This window comes from Anolis carolinensis, unplaced genomic scaffold, assembly GCF_035594765.1.
Source record: "Anolis carolinensis isolate JA03-04 unplaced genomic scaffold, rAnoCar3.1.pri scaffold_8, whole genome shotgun sequence".
NCBI lineage: Eukaryota > Metazoa > Chordata > Lepidosauria > Squamata > Dactyloidae > Anolis > Anolis carolinensis.
The window spans coordinates 20,378,718-20,402,225 of record NW_026943819.1 but is presented as its reverse complement, the minus strand read 5'-3'; the positions used below and the strand labels follow the sequence as shown (position 1 = coordinate 20,402,225).

Below are 23,508 nucleotides of genomic sequence, written 5' to 3'. Positions count from 1 at the left end.
CATTGTCGTCGTTATTTCACTAGACAATTATATGAAAAAGTAATAGTTCTTCCATTTTTCTGACAGTCTTTTTAGCATTTCATGAGCTGTAAAGAACAATACGGCATTGTTACTTCTGCATATGTGATCTGATGCTTAAGAATACAGTTAAATTGGGTGAAATACAATCCTTGTGACTTTAATTATCAGGAATGTAGTGTATTTGCATTTGGAAAGGGGTGTTGATTGAATTAAGCATTGTAGTTTCCGAAAACTTGTTTTAACCCTGGCTCCTCAGCCAAAATTCCTTGTGAACAAAGCAGCGTTTATAGCTTCAAGGGAATTCCATCCCTTTCACCTTGGCTGTTAGATTCTTCACTGTGGTTGATTTGAAATAAGGCAGGGACTGTTTTAAGTTCTGTTGGGATATTCTACTAAACAGAGATACTTGCAGGGAGCGCCCTGGGAAGAGTGGCTGTTAAACTAAAAGTGCTCCTTAACTGAACAAATGCAACCTTCTACCTGATTTTTAAAAACACTACAAGGTTATTTGCAAGACTAAAAAGAAGGAAGTAGGCGTCATCATAAACCCGAGTTTCATTTTACATGCAAATATATAACATTCAGGTATGTTAATATATGACTCTACCCACTTGGTAGATTCAGCCTCATCTGATGATAGCCTCTAGGACTAAATTAAGTTCAGACTAGATTCCCTATGAGGGCTTTTTTGTTTTTTGTTTTGTTTCCTGAAGATAAAATGTTTATATGTATAAAACCATATAGAATTCCAAAGTGTGTACTCATTGTAGAAATTGTATACAGAATTGTTCTATGTACAATATTGTAGCAGTTGTATTATGGATTATACAAAAATCAGTCTTGATTGGTGAAAGAATGATTTGATTGCCTTCTTGGGTGGATTGCATGACTGTCATCCAAGTATATCTCCTCCCCCAATTCCTTTTTCTGACTTTCTGTTCTGCTGCAGGGGAGTGCACTGTTGCAATTTTGCTGTAGTAATTTCTTAGAGTGAATTGTAGTGTACGTGGATGTATAAGAATAAGGACAAATACATATTCTAACAATTGAGTTTCAAAATTATCAGAATGAATTGGTAGAGGAATGAGTTTGACAGCCAATTTCATGTGGTAAACTTCAGATATTGCAGGTATAGGGTGGAGCTTAGTCTGTTTTGGGACACATTTTAGCCAGAATTATTCATTCAAAACCAGTTGAGGAGAACATTCCTTACTGCAAGTGTGACCTGCGAGCCATATATAGCCTCTGGAAAAGATTTTTCTGTTTCCAAGATCTGTTTTTTCTGGTTTTCTTGTCCCCAGGACCTCAACATGCCCCAGATGGCCTCCAGGGATTGTGGTGGGCATTTCCACTGCATGAGGTGACCCCTCTGGGCATTCCAGGGGTAAAAATGAATTTTGTGAAAAAAATTAAAAAAAAATTGCCCCTATATTCCCTTAGGACAATGGTTCTCAACCTGGGATCCCCAGATGTTTGAGGCCCTCAACTCCCAGAAATCCTAACAGCTGGTAGACTGGTTGGGATTTCTGGAAGTTGTAGGCCAAAAACATTTGGGGACCCCAGGTTGAGAACCACTATCATAGAGATACGACAATGGACTTAAAAAACACAAGGAGTGCATGCCTGGTACTTATGTGCTGCCCCACACCCCACCAGGCTTGATGCTGTTGTGTGAATGTCTATGTGGCGGCCTTCATGTTTCAGGTACAGGAAATCACTGCCACCACAGACGACCTACTGAAGCCTTGGTTTGCTGCTTACATATTTGTAGAGCAGCTCTTCACTTCGTGCAGTGGTTCTCAACCTGGCTCCCCAGGTGTTTTGTTCCTACAACTCTCAGAAATCCCAGACAGTTTACCAGTTGTTAGGATTTCTGGGAGTTGAAGGCCAAAATATCTGGGGACGCACAAGTTTAGAACCACTGACTTTGAGGGAGCCGAAAATGTGGGATCACTGCCTCCATGAACCACTCCCAGAAGCCTAGGTTGCCACATGTACATTCAGACAGTAACTCCATGCATCAGGGGAAAAGAGGATGAGTGAACCGCCTCCAAAAGCCCAGGGCCACTGCGTGTACAGTTGCTTGTCCGTCCATCATCTCAAAGCATAGGCGTATTGTGTGAATATGTTCATGAGTTTTGCTGGGCAGCAGCTTTGGTGTCCAGCTGCCAGACACACATTTTTCATGCCAACACATCCTCCAGTGGTTTGGTTTGCAGACTTAAAGAACCCTACAGGGAGCCTTGCCCCTACCTTCACTATTTTTGTGGTTTTTCTACTTTTGTGAGAATCCTATACCCCAACCCCTGATAATGTGCAAATATATTGTCACTTAAACAAATGCATGCACATTCAAAAAGCTAAAAATATGGCTAGACTTTTAGTTTTGTTCCATCTAGCTCTTTAGCAGCTTTAGTTCTTATGTGTTGTACATGATCGGATTCAGTTCTTGTATCAGGAATCCTTCTAAAAGTATTACTGCCTCTTTGATTTGGGAATCTCCCACAGAGGTGACTTCTAGAGCTCAGTTAAAGAGGCTGTGATAAACAAGTTTGGTTTTAAAACATATTTGCAAATATCATAAGCTTTTTTGAGGTTTTTTGTTGTTGTTTGAAATTATAATTAGATGTTGTTTAGTAACTGGTGATTAGGTACTCTAATTAGTATTTAATGGTTTCTTTAGTAGGCAGTGTTCACAAAATAGTGTAGGAAACATTTCCTGGTTCATGGAGTGTTTAGTTCGGGGCGGACAAGATCAGGCATGGTGAAGCAATTCAAGGAAGGAGACCAGAACAATCCCAAAGCAAATTGCATTTGTGAAATGTAATCTGCATGGGGAAGAGTTGCTAGTTAAAAACACTCACATTTCCAATGGGTAGATTGATTTAAATGACCCATGAAAGGTTGGGTAGGTTTGTATTACCTGTGACAGTCCTATGAATGAAAGAAATCCTAGATACTCTGTTACCAGTAGCATTTACTGAATCCTGCAGACTCAGAGCTGTGGTTTTCTTGATGGAGTCTATCCACCTGTAATGTGGTCTTTCAGATTTCCTACAGCCTTCTACCTTACCAAGCATTATTATCGCTTCTCATGATATGGCCAATATATAACAGCCTCAGTTTGGTCATTTTGTCTTCTAGAGAGAGTTCAGGCATGATTTGCTCTAGGATCCATTTTTCTTTTTTGTCAGTCCATGGCATACATGGAACTCTCTTCCAATACCACATTTCAAATACGTTGAATAGGGAAGAACCTCTTACAGCTTAAACATGATGAAAGAGTGTCCCAATTACATCTTGGTCTTTTAGCATGAATGAAACTTGAGAGCTGAGGGAAAATTATCTGTACAACAAAATTAAGATAAGAAAAGACTGGAAAATGAAAGATGGGGATTGTGGTAAAGCAAATATGATTAAAATAATTATTTGTGAGACAATCAAACCATAAATAATTTTTTTTTAAATTATACAGTTTTATGGGGATGGAGATGTGCCAAATGTTTGTATAAAAAAGGAGTGACGGAGAACACAAGGATGTAATTAGATATTAGCATAAAATGATGCTACCAGGCTGAGCAAAACATAAGAAACCCATTAACCTAGTGCTGAGAGACATTGAGAAAGTAGAAAGGGCAGAGAGATCATCTATAAAGGTGCAAAAAGAACCAAGGAGCAAAACTTTGAGCTGGCATGAGTTTCAGTAAAGAAAGGATGATTGACAGTATCAAGAGCAGGAGAAGGATTGAGCAAAACAAGAGTAAAGGTCTGACATCTTTTTGGCGCAAAGAAGAAAGATAGCAGTACAAGCCAGAGCGATATTTGGTGGATGACACTTGATAGTGTCTGATAAGAATCTGTTCAAGAGACTTGGCAAAAGGGGAAGAGGATCAGACTGAACAGCAAGATGAAAGTTTATTATAATGTGATAGTTCCATTCTTCAATGAGCAATGAAAAAAGAAAACTATTCAAAAGCAAATCAAGGAGAACTGGAAAAGAAAGAGGTGAAACCCAAGTGAGAAGCAAATGTAGAATACAAGCAGAAGTGTTTGTGAAATTAAAGGAAGAATTGTTTCAACACATTCATACCTTCTAGGATTTTTATGCACAGTAAACTAAAAGGTTTAGGGTCCCAAAATGAAGTCTTAGCTGTCCATGAATGTTACTGAGTAAAATAATCAATCATGCTGACTGTTACTGATGCAATGTTTTCCATATTTCTCACACATTCCTGGGTAGGACTAGATTCTATGCTTTGTTCTGTAAACTGCTTCAAAGTAGCAACCAGAAAGGGGATTATATACTGAAAATCTATATTTTTATATAGCATCTACATAGATAAGAATATGAAGGGTCATTTCAATGTATGATATGAAGATATAAAATACCTCTTGATGATTATATTTATGTTAAATTTTATGCTGCAGTTCTTCTTTGAATACTTGTTTTGTGGTCAAAGAACAATTTCAGCATTGTATTTGGAGAATTGTATTTCAACAAGGGCATTGCTTTAAGACTAAATCAGCAGCCTGGATCCATAGAAGTACTTACAGTCTACCTCACATATTGAATAATTTCATGGGGATATCTTAAACTCTTCCACCTCTCCTGAAATGCTGGACAATCTAACTGAAATTCCTCTTTCAACACATTTTTTTCATATAGTAAGTTTTATTTCAGAGCTAGAAAAAGATTTCTAGAATTTGGGAAAAAGGACAACTTCACAAATCTGTGGAGTTCTGTGGGATTCTGTGAATCATCGAAAGCCCAAGTAAAATGTCCAATCTCTGAAGACTTTTGTAAAAAATGTAAACCAAAATGTCATTTGAGTGTCTTCACATTCATGGATCCAACCTTTCACATCCATAGATTTTACATCCACTGATTTAATCATTCTGTGTGTGCGTGTGTGTGTGTGTGTGTGTGTGTATACACACCGTGTTCCCTCATTACTTCGCCGTTAACTTTTTGCAGATTCGCTGTTTCACGGTTTTTCAATAAACTCTTAAAGACTATTATAAATCATAAAAAATACAATTTACAGACTAAGGAAGGGAGGAAGGAGAAGCCAAAGGGAGAGAAAAGGAGCCCAAGCGGCAACGGAAGGAGAAGGAGGCGATTTATCAACACACAATTGGTTGATAAAGACTTAAAATAGTGTATAACTTCTAAAATAATGTATAAATATTAAAATAAATATAGTGTCCCTACTTTGCGGATTTTCACTTATTGCAGGTAGTCCTGGAATCTAACCCCAGCGATAAGTGAGGGAACACTGTATATGTATGTGTGTATGTATATGTGTGTGTATACATACATACATACATACATACATACATACATTTATTATTCAAATTTATATGCTGCCACTCCCCTAGGGCTTGGGGCAGCTTACAAGAACAGGCTCTCTCTCTCTCTCTCTCTCTCTCTCTCTCTCTCTCTCTCTCTCTCTCTCTCTATATATATATATATATATATATATATATATATATATATACACATACACACACACACACACACACACACACACACACATACATATATGTCTCCTGAATGAGTAAATATATTTACACACACACACACACACACACACACACACACACACACATATAGTATCACCAAAAGAAAAGCTGTTTTACATAAGGGATGCCATTTTACTACACCATGCTATATAAGAGGCCTTTAGCATCTAGAAATTTGGGTTTCCACAGAGGATCATAGGTTGTTTGGAAGAGAACATAAGGAATATAAAGAACATTGGGAGGCAAGAAAGTATCCTACTGAGCATCACAGAAGTGAGCATAATTTGTTTTTCTTGCTGATTCAAACCCCACTTCACTGCCACATCATCATTTACAGACACAAATAATATTTAATCACTTTTGAATAATATTTAATCACTTGAAGCTTAATTCCCACCAGCATGCTCTCTTCTCACCTCCTCCCCATGTTACATTGTGATTGACTTAATATTATATTTAACATAGAAATGTTTTATTTGGCTCTAGCTTCATCAGCTCCAAGTTCCAATCCATCTTATTAATTCATTAATTCCATACAAAAATAATCTTTCTTACCTAAGCTGCATGAAGCAATGATTCATTATATTTTCATACATGCATGCTCTACTTTTTCACTTTGTAAAAGGCTGTATTCAGAAATATTTGAATAAATGGAATGCTGACATTTTTGTGGGAAGTGCCTAGGACCCATATTTAATATGATGTCCACATTTACAAAAAGGCATATTGGCCTTGTCCTCATATGAAATTGTAGTTCACTACTACTACTAATAGGTAGGAGAGGGGCTTTGTTGGGACTCCAGGAGTGCTAGATTTAAATTGAGATAATAGAAGTTGGTTCAACAAAAAGTTGATGCATGTACCACAGAAAAGAATGTGAAAGCTTTTATACGATCAAAATCAAAGACTTTCTCAGGAGCAACAAGAGCATCATTTCCTAAATAGGGTTAAATAGGGAACTGATTCAGGTATTTGTGAATGGAAGATATGGGAATGGAGTTTGATTTCTTGAACTTGAAAGTTCTCTAGCTCTATTTAAAACTTACCTCTATTTTTGCATGACTAATGTTGAGAAAAGATTAAAGCGACGAGCATACATTTTCTGAGAAATATTTTTGACAGTCCCATTCTTTCCATAGAAATGTACTTCTTTTCCATAGAAAGTTAGAATAATAGAATGCTACAGATTTTCCAGCTTTATTTTTAGAGGAGACCAAATAGGAGCAGGTCTGATGACAGCATATACAGTTCACCATAAAAAGAAAAGAAGTTAAAGGCAGAGTAATTTGAGTATCATTGGCTGGTTTGCTATGTGTGGTAAATCATGGATGGGTATACCAGCTGGAAAGCAGCTGCTTTTTGAATTTAGCTGTTCAGTAGTTTCTGCACATGTGAGTGCACTGCTCTGCCCATGGCAAATGTCACTGCTGCTGCATTAGAGCCTATTACTTACATGGAAGAGATTGGCTTAAGATAGACAAAGAAGCAAATAGTGATGAGACACACCAGGGTATGTGTTAGACAACTCCTAAGCTAGACTGCTCCTCTTAGCTGCCTGATTTCATCAGAAATGAATTACAGTTTCTAAGGAAAGGAGAACTGGAAATATTTATAAGAATAGTGTTACCTGAATAATTTTATCAGATTTGACATATTAGATTCACATGTTGAAAGCTTTACATGGAAAATATTTTATTAGACTATTTAATACAACATCATCTATTTTCCTTGCAGTTAACAAAAATGACTATTCTCAAAATAGCACTTTTTAAAGGACACCTACCTGGTATATCTTCCATCAAAATGTGCAGTAGAAGCTTAATCTTTCACAGATTTAAGTCTAGTTTGTTAGATGCATGGAGTAAGGCTCTTAGAACTAGACCTCTAGAGCTATGAAGTAGGTGTGAATAGCAATATAAATGTAAAAAAATATATACCATAGTTATTATGTTGATGAGGTGACCAAGTAATTTTTAAGTATAGTAATTGGGGGACAAAGAGAGGAAGAAAGATGTTGTCCAGATGAGTAGATAGCTGTATGAATGATAGAGGAATGATAGAGACTATAGGGTTGTGCTGGATGGGGACCAGAAATGAGATGTGATAAATTAACCAAGAGAGTCCAAGGTTGGGTTGTTAACCACTGTTATAACATTAGATAGATATAGATAGAGTGCTAGGAAATCTCTTGATGGATTGGAGCTTGCAGATATATTCTAGTTGTCATTGTAGTTCATGTTTTTATTCAAGAAATATCAAATTGTCCTGCAACTACTTCTTTGTGTTATTTCCATCCCTAATGTGTGATTTATGTCCATTTATTCTCTGGTGCGGAGCCTCCGGTGGCTCAGTGTGTTAATGTGCTGAGCTGCTGAACTTGCAGACCGAAAGGTCCCAGGTTCAAACCCAGGGAGCGGAGTAAGCTCACGCTGTTAGCTCCAGCTTCTGCCAACCTAGCAGTTTGAAAACATGCAAATGTGAGTAGATCAATAGGTACCGCTCTGGCGGGAAGGTAACGGCGTTCCATGCAGTCATGCCGGCAATATAACCTTGGAGGTGTCTACGGACAACGCCGGCTCTTCGGCTTAGAAATGGAGATGATCACCAACCCCTAGAGTCGGACACGACTGGACTTAACGTCAGGGAAAACCTTTACCTTTACCTGTTCTCTGGTGCAGAGGCTGGCCTGTTTGCTCAATGTAAAGTGCTGAAGAGCGTTGTTGACAGAGGATGACATACATCATGTTAGAGGATGAGCAAGTGAAAGTACTTATAGGATCTTGACTTCCTTTTGTTGAGTTATAATTGTAGTTCCTTTTGCTTCACTCACTCATTGTGCTGCTTATTACTTCCATTTCAAGTTGAGAAAAATCTGATTCAGTGCAACGGGTTGAACATTTTGCTTCACAAAAGGGTGTAGGTGAATCCGTGAGTGCAGGAAACTGATTATATTTTGTCACGGCTAGTATTTGTGAATGAAAAAGAAGCTATTTTTGGAAAAAGCCAGGATATAGATTAAATCAAATCATTCAATCAATTAATATTTCAAGTAAATTTCACATTTGCATGCTGTACCTGGAAAAAGGTGAGATATAAATCAAATAAATAAATACAGTAGAGTCTTGTTTATCCAACCTTCGCTTATCCAATGTTCTGTATTATCAAACGCACTCTGATTTTTAGTAGTCAGTGTTTTTGTAGTCAGTGTTTTTAATATATTGCTATGTTAATGGTGCTAAATTTGTAAATACGGTAATTACTACATAATGTTATCATGTATTGAACTGCTTTTTCTATCGATTTGTTGTAAAATATGATGTTTTGGTGCTTAATTTGTAAAATCAATGTAATTTGACCTTTAATAGGCTTTTCCTTAATCCATCCTAATTATCCAACATTTTCACTTATCCAACTGCCAGCCCATTTATGTTGGATAAGCGAGACTCTACATATGTTAGTCTGTTCTTCTGAGCATTAAGATCATTAAGAGAATATGCAAACATAATAGCACCTTTTCAGCTTGAGATTTCAGATGCCGACATTTTGACTTTAGAAGCATATTTTTAGTTGGGGTTATTTTGAAAGCATGAACTAATTCTAGATATGTTTCAAAGTTGCTTTCAATTGTATTTGGACATGGTTCTTTTCCTAAATCATTGGACCTCTTAATCAATTTGTATATCCTGGTAAACTATACACTTTTCTGAACAATGTCTAATATATTTCATGGTTGAATATGGCTGAGATAACCACAATAGTCTTTGTATTAAAGCACAGGATGGAACCGAGAATTAGGTTAAAATGTGGGGGGCTATGAAGAGTGTGTGGGATGCATCCAGAAGAAAATTGGAAGAAATTATAATGACGGCAACCAGCACCTCCTCCACAGGTCTCCTTTTGGTTGTAATGACTCATAATATCATGCTGTTTTAGTTTAAAGGAAAAGACAATTAAGTTGCTTATGGATGCTGCCAAACATCAATATCCACTGCTGAGAAACTGCAACTGTATTCACTGAAAAATAGTGTGGGACAGCATTGCTGATAGCCTCCAATGTATTCCTTGGGAAGGAACCTCTTTACGTTGAAGGAAGGTTCAAATGCACAACATTATGAGTTGAATTCAGGGATTTTGAACCTGCTGTATTCAGAGGTTGCTTTCCAGTATCCATGCTTATTTGCAATAAAAAAGGTGATTTTCTTATTGGCATGACTTGAATTATGGCTTCTCCTTACCATGGAAAACACTTTAACAATCTGATGGAAAAACCAGTAAAACAATCCTGATTTGTAAGGTTTTGCAGCTGCTGGAAGTCTTCAAGTTTGTGTCTGTGCCATCAGATCAGAGCTGTAAGAATTTCAACAAACTCAAAGGAAGTCTTTTATACCTACTCAGTTTCTGCGTGCATCTGCCATTACAAGCCCACTGGATATTGCATGGTAGGCAGTGGAATAAAATCACTCTCATATACAAAAGAAAATTTGGGTAAAAGCCCAAGTGACAAATGAGGGTTACCAAGGCAATAGCAGATATTTAACATTTTTGTTTAAATATGTTTAATCATACAGTATCTGTAAAACACACACATACACACTTTGCCTGCGTGAAGGATCTCTTGCCGAGTTGACACTGAATCATTGCTTTTAAGGGTCTGTTGGGTAAATATCTAATTAGAATGATATACCTCCGATAGTCACTAAATCTCTTTTGGCTTTCCTTTTTGGCCCTGTTAGGAGATTGAAATAGGCACGTGATGAAAGTATCAGAAATGATCTCTATTCTGCAGATAGGGAGGTAATGTAGCAATGAAGATGATATTAAGAAATAGGCATCTATTCTGTAGTGTTTGGCCATGCTTCACAGAATCCACTGAAATGTGTGAATACGACTAAACAGCTTATTTAAATGGAATAAAGCTTCAGCTTTTTTGGTTTGAATAAAGCTTCGATTTTCATGTACACATAGTTAAACTGTAGAATTCACAAGTGGTAATGATGGATTAGACAAATTTATGAATGACAGATTACATAGCCCAGCGGAAAAAAGAAATCTTGTTGTCTTGGCTTTTAGGTCTGTTCCTGGGGTATTTTGGAGCACTGATTCAGAAAATTGCATTGGATAGACCACACCAGCTCTAGTTTCTTAGATATGGTTATCATGACTCTTAATGGGCAAGCAGATGAAGACTAGTATATGCCACATATTCTCAAAAACTAGAGCTGATAGAAGAAAAGTGGTGTCGTTTTTGGAATCAGAAGGTTGGGTATACCCAAAAACAAGTCTAACTTTGGAGGCACCAAAATGTGTGTTGCCCAATTTTGTCAGAAGATTAAACCAATATATGGATGAAATGCTTATCAGTGATTAGAAGTCAATGACAATATATTGCTGTCTGGCAGCATGGCTCTTATAAACAGTTGACAGGAAATGTAAGTGAGATGTTGTCATTCTTGTGGACTTAACATAGAGATAGACATATGACATTGGGGGAGCTGGGTATGTATAGCTTGGAGAAGAGAAGTTTGAGAGGGGACATGAGAGCTGTGTTTAAATATTTGGAAGGATGCCACATTGAGGAGGGGATAAGGACATGAAGCAATGGATTCAGCTTGCAGGAAAAGAGATTCCACCTAAACATTAGGAAGATCATCCTGATGGTAAGAGCTGTTGGGCAGTGGAATATGTTGACTGTGATGGAGTCTCCTCTTCTCTGGAGATTTTAAAGAAGAGACTGGATGGCCATCTGTTAGGGCTTTGGTTGTGTTTCCCACATGGCTGAATGGGGTTGTCGTGAATGGCCTTTGTGATCTCTTCCGACTCTATGATGATTCTCCTGTCATATTTTTTGAATTTTGGATTGGTGACATACACAAGGTGTATGTCCATTCCACAGATAGCTTATTCAACAAGGTATTTCCCTTTGCGTTTTGACTGGACACCCATTGAGTATTGTGAAACAGAAGCATTATATGAGTTTTATCATCAGTTACATATTGGTGTGATTCAGCATCCATTCAGCATGCTGCACCCACAGTGTAGCTATATTTATATATCTTTTGCATAAATATTACATATTTACTTGTTTTTTTCATACTGTTTAATAAGCTACAAATGGCTTTTTCTATTTTATTTTGGTGAAGCAGTCATTTTTATCAATTATTTTGAAAGGGCTTTAAAGAGGAAAAAACATCTAGCAAAAATAGTTTGCTCTGGTTACAACTTGAGAAATGAGACATCTATGGTTCTTAATGTGGCCAAGAGAAAGAGTTCACTTGCAGAAAGGTTATAGGACTGGACTTAATTTCTTGTTAGTTTTACATTCTGCAGAAGATGTTCCTGTTATTTTTCTTATTTTCTTGATACAACTCATCTTTTCAAAATTCGATGCTTGAAATTAATTGGTTATACCTGTTTGCCTGGGTTTCTCTGCCTTAGCATAATTTCAATAATGTTTCATTTTTCCTGTAAGGCTAATAGCATGTTCAGTTCATTATTCCATTTTCTTTCAGTAACAGCATCACAACTGACATCAGCCATAGTTCTTTGAGCATTTTCCAGTGGGCTCTTGGGCAGATTTTTTTACAGCTTAAACCATGACAGTTACCATTCTATGCTTCATAATATTCTTTCAAATACAATTATTTAAGGATCGTTTGGTTCCCAGGTCTTTTATTTTTTTTTTTATTTAAAAAAAGCAATGCCCTGAATTGATTCTACAATCAAGCCCTTCTGAAAATTCTTGCTCAGGAAAACATTTCATTATCTCTAGTATAAGTCGGCATATTTAAAAAGGTCACATTGAAGTACACCGGACAGTATGGCAGACTCCAGAGAAGTTGAATCAAGTGGCATCTTGATCTCAGACATTTCTGTAAAAGTATCTGATCTCAGAGCCGGCTGAATGTCATGCCTTGTGACATTATGTTCAGCATTGAACCCACACTACTTCGTCAACAAAATAAAAAGGGTGCTTTTAGAGAGCCACCTTTGACTATTACTTGTTTTGTTGGTAATTTTTGGTGCTCCCCTGGCATTTTTTTCATGTCAAGAGTGACTTGAGAAACTGCTTCTGGTGTGAGAGAATTGGCCATCTGCAAGGACGTTGCCCAGGGGACGCCCGGATGTTTTGATGTTTTTACCATCCTTGTGGGAAGCTTCTCTCATGTCCCCACATGGAGCTGATGGAGGGAGCTCATCCATACTCTCCCTGGGTTGGATTTGAACCGGCAGAGAAGCAGAAGAATCACTTAGAATCAGTGCACAACTTATGATCCTTTTCCCATGATAAACTTAACGGAAACAGGACTGAAAAAGACCCTATTTGGAAATGCCTTTAGGATAAGTGAAAGTAGAAGATGGAAAAAAATTAATTTGTACTTATTTTCCCATTAGATAGTGGCCTTCCAATTATTTTTATAAACAGCCATGTTGGCTTAGTACAGTGCCTACCGGAAATGTGAAGCTCCGCATTTGTGTCAATTTGGCCCTTGTGGGTGATCAGGTTAATAGCCTGACGTTAAGAAACTTGCTAATGACTGAGTTTTGAGAAAGTAGGTTTCCTTAAGTTAGATTCAAAAGTATTAAGCCTTATAAAAACGAAGCCACTGGTTTATGGCTGGGATATTATCTACATCTAATGAATGTTTCATTCAATAGATAGAAATAATATCGCAGTCAGTGACTAGGTGGTTGCTTGGATGACCTTCAGTTGGATTATGTTTGATTTGAATTTTCTACCTGATTTAATGAACAACCTTCGGCAAAGGAAAGATAATTGTTTGGCACAGGGGTATACTTGGATCTCCTGCAATTGCTTTTCCTTGTTTACAAACTGCCTTGAACATCAGTGCAGCGTTCCCCTTATTAACCTACAAAGACAAAAGCGTGTTATCTCAACTTATTTTTGATTGGGAGGGTAAATACATTGATTTTTCTCCTCATTCATTGAACTCCTTTTCTCCTCATTCATTTAACTGAGTTGGCCACCATCTTTGAGAGTAATACACCACATGAGATTGTTGGGATGGTACTATGGCAAATCTATGTGTGCCTTGCAATGGGAACAATGTATATACAGTAGAGTCTCACTTATCCAACATTCGCTTATCCAACGTTCTGGATTATCCAATGCATTTTTGTAGCCAATGTTTTCAATATATCATGATATTTTGGTGCTAAATTCGTAAATACAGTAATTACAACATAGCATTACTGCGTATTGAACTATTTTTTCTGCCAAATTTGTTGTATAACATGATGTTTTGGTGCTTAATTTGTAAAATAATAACCTAATTTGATGTTTAATAGGCTTCTCCTTAATCTCTCCTTATTATCCAACATATTCGCTTATCCAACATCCTGCTGGCTCGTTTATGTTGGATAAGTGAGACTCTACTGTAGCAACACAATAGAGAACGTATTAATGTATTTCTTCGGTTGTAAGACACACCCCGATTACAGTACCACCACCACCAAAAATACATAAGATCCACCTGCAATTATAAGATGCACCCTATTTTTAGAGATGCTTATATAGGAAAAATGTGTCTTGGAATTGAAGAAATATACTATTAAGCTATTTTGACTTGCTTTAAACTGTTTTCTTTTGGGCATGGTTTAATATGATTACAGTCTTCTAGAATTATCGTCATTGTTTCACGTTGAGTAAAATTTTGTTTATTAGGGTCCTTGGATAAAGGGTGGGACATATATTTTTTAATGAAATCATTGCACTTCCTGCAGCATTGTTCCTTAACTTGCACTTTCAACACTAACTGAGAAATGCAAAAGAAAGGCAGCTAGTGTCATGTATCTCCATCTTGGAATATTTACTAATACAGTAGAGTCTCACTTATCCAAGCCTCGCTTATTCAAGTTTCTGGATTATCCAAGCCATTTTTGCAGTCAATGTTTTAAATATATCATGATATTTTGGTGCTAAATTTGTAAATACAGTAATTACAACATAACATTACTGAGTATTGAACTACTTTTTCTGTCAAATTTGTTGTATAACATGATGTTTTGGTGCTTAATTTGTAAAATCATAACCTAATTTGATGTTTAATAGGCTTTTCCTTAATCTCTCCTTATTATCCGAGATATTCGCTTATCCAGGGTTGTGCCGGCCCGTTTAGCTTGGATAAGTGAGACTCTACTGTACTTGTATTTGTTGGGAAGTTTTGGATATTGTTTTTAAAAGCCTCCCAAGAAGATAATCATTGTTACAGTTATTAAATGTAGCAGATATGTTTATTGCTCCAAAGCAACCCAGAGTATTTCGTTGGAAGTTTCATAACACACCCACAGCTATCATATATATAATGCTACAAGACACGGGTTTATGATGCAAAACACATACCCTCTATAATTACAAAAATAGCCGAAACAGCTATTACAAAATATACTGTGTGGAAGTATCACTTTTAATATGACAGTCCTAATGTGACCTTATGTTTTAGTTGCCTTTAAACAGAATCAATTAGTTACTGTGATAGTTGCTTTGGTTACTTCCTAGCTTTGGATTGAATAATGTATCAGTCTCTTCATACAGAAAACAACCACAAAAGCATTGACTTACAAATTAGCAGAGACAAATGCCAAGAGGGACTTGTTATTGTGGTCCTATCCAGTTGCTTATATCAACATAATTTTTGACTGAAGGTGAATTTGTTCTTGCCTGACGTATTCACTATGTAAGCTCAGTGGGACCAGTTATGTCTTATTTTAAAGCCCTTGTATTAAAGGACACAGTAGATGTTAGACAGGTGGATGCAGAAGCTACCTTTAAACATTAGATACTTATGCATCCATAAATCTGCTCAAAACATGACTTTTTAAGCCAAGTGTTTTAATGTCAACAAAAAAAGTCCAAAAAGAAAGAGAATGGGGAAGGAATAAGGACTGCATTTCTTAGGCTCTCCAGCCAACACAGATCACAGATCTCCATTTTAGAGGTTGTCATCTAAAATATTTAAGGTTTTCAAGCTGTGGCTAGGAGATCATGCTGAAAATGTATAATGTAGGGTTCTCTTTATGAATACCTTACTAACAGCAAGATTCCCATGTGAATGGAGAGTGGGGAAAGAAGATAGATGGAAATAGTTTCCTTAATGTTGATAGAATTTGGATTTCATGATATTATTCTATAATATACAGATTTTGTTTTGATAGTGTCTTGAATGGCTTTGAGTCTGAATACTTCCCTAGAGATATGCTTAAGGTATATTTGTGGCATGACAAAAATGAAAACGTTGGATCAAAATAGGAAAATTACAAATGAGCTTTATGCTTGACTCAGAATTACTATATATGTCAGACATTAAAATAATAGATTTTTTGTTTGTCATGAGCGGCTTGAGAAACTGTAAGTTGCTTCTTGTGTGAGAGAATTGACTGTCTGCAAGGACATTGCCCAGGGGACGGTACGATGGTTTACCACCCTGTGGAGGTTTTTCTCATATCCCCGCATGAGAAGCTGGAGTTGATGGATGGGAGCTCATCCCGCTCCCCGGATTCAAACTGCTGACCTTTCTGTTAGCAGTCCTGCACAACATCCTTCGTGAAAATGCTGAAATCTATAGACGTTGTCTCTCTTTAAAGAACTTCATGTTGCATGTAAAATATTTTCTTGCATTGTATATTGATTTGCTTCCCATTTACAAATCTGGGATGAAAAAATTGACTGTGCAAGGAACTATTCTATAGAGCCCACTGAACTGTTTTAAAGCTTAATACAGTAGAGTTTCACTTATCCTACACTCGCTTATCCAGCGTTCTGGATTATCCAACACATTTTTGTAGTCGATGTTTTCAATAAATCGTGATATTTTGGTGCTAAATTCGTAAATACAGTAATTACTACATAGGATTATTTCATATTGAACTACTTTTTCTGTCAAATTTGTTGTATAACATGATGTTTTGGTGCTTAATTTGTAAAATCATAACCTAATTTGATGTTTAATAGGCTTTTCCTTAACCCCTCCTTATTATCCAACATATTAGCTTATCCAACGTTCTGCCGGCCCGTTTATGTTGGATAAGTGAGACTCTGCTGTAGTAGATTTGGGGTCCTTGGATATATTCTAATGAGTCTGAATAAGATGCAAGCATTCTTTTCTTCCCTTTCTTTGCTGTTACTCAGAACCTTTGCTATCATGGTTAATTTTAAGTCAAAATGATCTTTCCCATAGTTTTTTGTAATTCTCCACATTGGTGTGATTCCGGTGATACACTTCAGTGCTGTTTCCACAGAAACCAATGACCTCTTACCACTCTTCTGTGTATATCCTAAAGATATATGAACTGGCAACCCCTTTTTGGGATAGGGCTTCAGTTGGAAAGGAAGAAAATAGTGATTCAGTGGGTGTTATGCACTGCAAGTTATTATGTTTTGGCCAGTGAGCGAATCTTGTCTTGTCTTGTGCATTTTGTGCTGTACTAATCAATTAAATATTTTTTTCAAATAAATCAATATATGAAAAGCCATTACGATAATCAGACTGTGCAGTTCCATAGCATAAATTGCTCTAAGTTATCCAATGAAAAAACAAGTAATTGGTTAAATGTGCGGGTTTGCAAAAAATGTTTTCTGTCCTAATAATGAAAGATAGATAAAAGGCTTGGTCTAGATTCCAAGTTACTAAACTGTAGAAGAAGCAGGTTTCAAAGAAACATTATCAATAGACTATCATATGACTTCTTTGCATCACTGTAGAATCTCCATTGTAATGTTAGGTAGAAAGCCAGTCCAAGATTGTGAAGTACCAAGATTTAGGACATATTTAAAGAACGTTTACAGTAATGTGAACTATTGCAAATTTGTAATTCCTCTGAATTCTTTTTCCTTTAGGATGATGAAGTCCTCTCTACATTCAGAAGAGGATGATTTTGTTCCAGAGCTTCAGAGAAGCATCCATCCCCGCGAAAGACCCGACTGGGAAGAAACTCTTAGTGCAATGGTAAAGAATCAGTTTTGCTGTTGTTGCCTATAGTTCTTAAAATGTTCTCTGGTACAGAGAGATTGATTTATGCTTTTCATGGCTATTTTCAAATAATAACATGGATTTTTGTATAGATTTGAGAATTGTGGAAAGTATTCCAATGTTTAGATATATGTTCCAGTAGAGAGGAGGAGAAGGAAGAAATGGTGATGGTGATGCCTGGCGATTCTCTCCCATAAATACATGCCCCAAAGCACAGCTAGTGATCATTTAAATGCTTTGTAATGTTGCAGTGATTTTCAATTTGCAAGAACCTCTCTGTCAGCTAGGATCCATACCATGTATGATTTTCTAGTGGAAAATAGCCTTGTTAAAATACATTATATAAACAAATACCGTTATACGTTATATATTATGTTATATTGGTCTGCAGAAAAAGCAAAACTTTGCATTTGAATATGCTGTTTTTCCAAGCCTTTAAATTGGAGTTTAAAAAGAAACAACTCCAGTCCTGGAACAATATCTCCTTCATATGCTTTTTTCACTAACGGTACTTGAAGAGTGAAATAAGTGAAGCTAATTTAATTTGTATTTTTTTTTCTTCTGCCTCATTTCTATTTTATCAGGCATACAAACACACAAAAAGCACTTCAAATTTTGAGTGCGGTAGCAGAAAGCGCTGTAGTTCTTCGCTTGGTTGGGATGGTGAAAGGTCTTGGATTACCAAATGCTAAAGTTAGTTCTTCTCTACAGGAAGGAACTTGTGTTGTTCTGCATCTTTTCTCTTTTTAGGCATGCAATAACATGTCAGCTTCTTCTCCCATCTCCTGCTCCCCATAGCTTCAGGAAATCCTTGGGATCAGTCCCTTGCAATATATGTTAAAGGCTCATCATGTGGTAAATATGGGCAGTAGAAATTCAACTTGGGGGGAGGAACATGTAACAAATTACATTTATTATCAGGTAAATAATTTCGATGGCCCTCCACCAAGTATTGTGTTGTGTGTAAAGCACTGTAAGGAGACCAAACTCTCTGAATTCAAACTTATTGATTAACTATGGTCAAGACCATTCTCTCTAAGAATATGTAGTCAAGCATTTTTGTGTTCTCAAATAATATAGGGACCACCTACATAGGGACCACCAAACGCAGCGCCCAAACACGAGTCAAAGAACATGAAAGGCACTGCAGACTATCTCAACCAGAGAAATCAGCCATAGCAGAGCACTTGATGAACCAACCTGGACACAGTATATTATTTGAAAACACAGAAATGCTGGACCACTCTGATAACCACCATATCAGACGACAGAGAGAAGCCATTGAAATCCACAAGCATGTGGACAACCATGAAAATGAACAAAATCTGGCTACCAGTACTAAAAAACTCAAAAATCAGAACAGTAAATAAGAAGCAACACTCTGAAAACAGAGGAGTTCCAGACATGAATCAATCAGGGGCAGCTAACAACTCTGAACAAAGGATACCCCCAGGCAGGAAGAAGCCAGGAGATGAAGCTATTCAATGTTAATTAAGGTAATTGATTACAACATTCACACTGGCCTCCAACTGACAAGAGTTCTTCTCTCACCCTGGACTTTCCACAGATATATAAACCTTCCTTGCTTCGTTTCTCCATACCTCACAACCTCTGAGGATGCCTGCCATAGATGTGGGCAAAACGTCAGGAGAGAATACTTCTGGAACATGGTATACAGCCCAGAAAACATACAACAACCTTGTGATCCTGGCCATGAAAGCCTTCAACAACATATATTCTTTTGGTTCCAAGCCCCTGCAACATCTAACTAGAACAGATGAAAGCTTTGCATCATTTGGATCTCAAGTGCCATGTTTTTTCACATGGATCTCTCTGTTTTCTTACATGAATCACATGAATCTCTGCTGTCTTCTGTGATTAGCTTTTAGTCAGTCCTGTTGCCACTGTTTGTTGTGTCCAATTTATCTGTACCTGTTTACAATCAGATGTTTTCCCAACTTGCAGGTTTTGGAGAAAAGTGAGGTCAAAATCAGACATACATAAACATTTTTCCAAAAATTCAAAATGCACTAAACTTGTACTGCTGAATGGTGTAATGAAATTTAAAGCGAAATCACGGTTAAAACTGACAAAGCAGCAGTTGAGAGTAGTAGAGTTCTGTGCAAGACTTGAGGGATGGATGACTAATTGCACCTCTGACACTGTACTCTTTAAATCTGTCCAATTAATTAGTTCTAATTTTAGTTCAATTTACAAATGGAATATTAGTATTGGCACAGATTTCTTGCTTGTGTTTCGTGACTATACATTTATATGCATAATTCATAATTCAGTTTCCGCACCTCCCAGTGTAGATGTAAGCCTTTAAAACTTGAACTGCTTCTACCACATAAAAGTAAGCTTTTGCTGCTTGTACTACTTGTGCTTACAGTGAAGGGTAATTGTGGAAGTGGATTTTGCTCACTTTTTATTTATTTGTGTATTTCTTTACATTTCTACCCTGCCTTTCTCACCCTGGAGGGGACTCAAGGCGGCTTTATATACAGGCAGAGATTTGATGCTTTAAAACAGAACATACAGTTAAATAAATATTAAAATAGAATTAAAAGTACATTAAAAACAATTAAACATTTAAAGACAATACAATCCAGAGTTAAACACGTAATCCATGAGCGTAATCCTGGCAGTTCCAATGGTCATTGCACATTGTTCCAAGTCTATCTATTGCACCAGCCTTCAACTTGTTTCCAGTTTATGGCAATCCTAAGGAGAACTTATCACAGGGATTTCTTGGGAAGATTTGCTCAGAGAGGGTTTGCCTTTGGCTTCCTCTGAGATGAGAGACAACGTGTCCTAGTCAAGTGCTCAAATCACTGTACCACACTGTTTCAGAAAAGCAGTATATTTCCCTCTATTATGAACAACATAGTGCACATTAATTTATCATGCTTCATTCATATAGTGACACTGATAGACAGTATTGGATTATTTGCAATAGTATGGTGTTATGATGGGAATTAGATTAGAAGGACTGTGTGAAACATTTGTTCTCTAGGTTGAACTATGCTAATGGCATTTAATCACTAGGTTACTCTCTGCGCATCTCGGATATGATGCATTGTCTTGGCTAGCTGAATTATTCCAGCACAAAGTGCATTATCTGGTAGTTTGTTGTTTGAATTATGTGACGGTTGCCTTCTGGGCTAACAGTGATTAGAACAGTAATTAAGCTAGAGTGTTTCTCTCCAGGTTTATTTTTGTCACACAAGTCCCAGGTTTCTCAAGACAGCATGGCAGGGATTTGGGGAGTTCTACTTAAACCCCCGGAATGTGCTTGGCATCTGTAACCCAAGATATTCAAAAGATGCTACTTTGTTGAAGGTTGCTTTGGACCCTGCAAAAAGCGCCAGGCTCAGTTCTGATTGTACCAGCGGATTGGCATTTGGTGGAGGAAGACATGGGCAACTTATCCACGTCACAAATTGTCAGATGGCATGAGATAAAGTGGAGATGGGATACCTGCCTGATCAGGCCTACACTCCGAACCAGTGGGCAGTCATTCTCATTTCTGTATTTCTATCTGTCATCAAATCTAACTTCTGTACTTTTGAAAAAGGGATTACATTCTAGTTGCTGTTATCTGTGATAGTGCTTGGTACAGACTGACATCACTTTCCATTTAAACGTTCTGCAGTAATAAATTAGTTGCTCTTATAGTGGGAAACCTCCCAGAGTTATTACATATTCTCTATTCTCTTAAATTAAGATAGGTGTTCTGGTATCCTTGCCAAAATTAAGTGTAGTGAAACCAAAGGTTTGAGCTGCATAAATTTTAGATGGATTCCATTGAACGGTATCAGATTGAGAAATTCCTTTGCTCCACAGAAAGACTGTATGGCATCTAGAGTCATTTGCCATTCTGCTTACATCCTTCTGCTGTGATTTACTAAAGGCATGATCTGGAAGGAAGAACATTTTTGAGTTGGCATTTGTATGGCAGGTTATGGATAGGTTTGACAGTTTATATGAATATTTGAAATTCGTTTTTCTGGGCATGTGAGCTATCTCTGAATTTACAGGGTTAAGCCCATACACACTCACAGATATACACACATACATACCAAGGACTCACGCATGATAATTAAGACCTAGCTTTTGCAGCTGTCAAATTTTGCCTTCACTAGTCTTTCTAAAAATAAAATCATGTTTGCCGAGAGCTTTTATTTCCCTCCCAAATGAGACTTGTAATTGGCATCTTCTGACAGCTTGTGTAAGGCTGGTGTTTAACTTTAAAAAAATTCTTATACTTAACGTAGGGATATGTCTCATTATTATTCGGCTGAACTGGCGAAGGGCTTGAGCATCCCAACTAATGGTGCATTCCCTTGACCTGCCCTGTCTTTTTCAAGATCAGCTTGGGCCGAAAATGGATGTGAGCAATCATGATTTTCACAGTGCTTTAATCAACATTGATACCATTGGTTACAAAAGGTTTTAGTACGTTTCCTTCTTTTTCAGGCCTCTTTGGCGGCAAACTCTTGGGCCAAGTCTTGGCCAGTTTTCTAAACTGTCCAGTGATGTTGCATGCCCTCTCTTTGTAGAATGGGATCCCTTGGAAAAAAAATACAGATCTGGATTTGGACTAGGTTAAAGGATTGAAAAAAGAGCCTCTCCTATATATGTGGGTAAGACGATATAAAGAAGACGCACCTACCATTCTTGTCTATGTCAGGCAGAGTAATAAGCCCTGATGGTAGAATATGTTCTTGTCTTGCATGATATTTAACATTGTGGAATATGTTCTTGTCTTGTATGGTATTGCTAACCATGACAAATCAAGCGTAGATTATAGTCTTCCTCATTTCTGGTGTGGTACTCCGGTAACATTTGAATTTAAAGTATGCATCTGTGCCTATCTAGGTCCTTTTGGGATAAAACAAGATTGGCTTCCAGTAAGGATAAGTGACAAGATGCCTGGACTTCAGCTTCTTTTTAGATTAATTTTAAATTGACTTCTTGAAGACATGCTGCTTAGTTCTCTGCTTCCACAGAGCCTCTGATTCATATAGTAATAAAAGTGGGATCTGCATTGGAAACCTTAATAGCTGAAGCAAAGGAGTTGTTTGTTAATAAAAATCTGTTCATGTGCTATTATTGGTTTCCCTGAAGTGTTTTGTTCATTTAAGTCTTGAGCCTGCTGAGGACAACAATTGATAGGCCTCCACTTCTCTTCGCTGAAGCTATAAATAAACCTGTACATAAAGCATAATGCTGCTTACGTGTGGGACATTTCTTTCAGATTGTTCATTAAGCTCCTTTCTTTTCCTTCACAGTTATTTCATAAAGCATTCCATGAACCATAGTGGCTTCGCCATCTTTGTTCTTCTGCATCAGTATTATCTTTATCTGACCTGTCCCAATTTATTTTTTCATCCCCACTTCTGGTTTTGTCTAACAAATGCTACATCTGTATATAAGCAAGAAAATAGAAATTTTAGTACTTTGTTTAGTGCCATGTTGGCTTTGGCCATTTTTACTACAAGTATGCTATTCTATATTATTTTGTTGTAGTTCTGTTTTATATTTGATTTCTGAGCATCTCAACAACAGTAATAGGTAAAAGGATGTAGAGCTCACTTATTTTGTAGGCATCTCTTATTTGTCATTATATATATTTTCAAACCAATATCCCATACATGGCCTGTGTACCTGCAGTGAAGTTAACCCTTCTTTATTCTGGCTGGTTTCAGCTTGATAAGTTCCCTTTTCCTTTTCCAATAAGATCAATTTTATTTGAATGCTAAAACACACTTTCCTATAAAACATCCATTTAAAGAAAAATAATATGGCGTTTGAAAGACTGCATCTGCCACTATGGATGGCTCATGAATAAAAACAAGACATGATGTTCTATGAACTTAGTTTGTGGCTTTCATTCTCTGCTATTCTGCAAACCGTTTTAGTCCTGCCTGAAATTCCAGTGCATATTGTGTGTGCAAATTGTGTTCTCTGAAGA

The 23,508-nt window shown here is 37.1% G+C and overlaps 2 protein-coding genes across 6 annotated transcripts in view; both read left to right on the top strand.

The window, feature by feature from the left end:
- Positions 1–23,508, top strand: part of arhgap32 (Rho GTPase activating protein 32) — a 169,347-nt gene that overhangs the window by 40,470 nt on the left and 105,369 nt on the right. For all 5 annotated transcript variants that reach the window (XM_062960952.1, XM_062960953.1, XM_062960950.1 and 2 more), the window contains one exon: positions 17,399–17,507. In XM_062960952.1, coding sequence (XP_062817022.1) covers positions 17,400–17,507 — 108 coding nt within the window. In that variant the 5' untranslated portion in view covers position 17,399. The remainder of the gene's footprint in view (positions 1–17,398; positions 17,508–23,508) is intronic.
- LOC134293432 (uncharacterized) overlaps positions 1–23,508 on the top strand; it is a 451,452-nt gene that overhangs the window by 418,643 nt on the left and 9,301 nt on the right. The gene's annotated exons all lie outside the window — the stretch shown is intronic.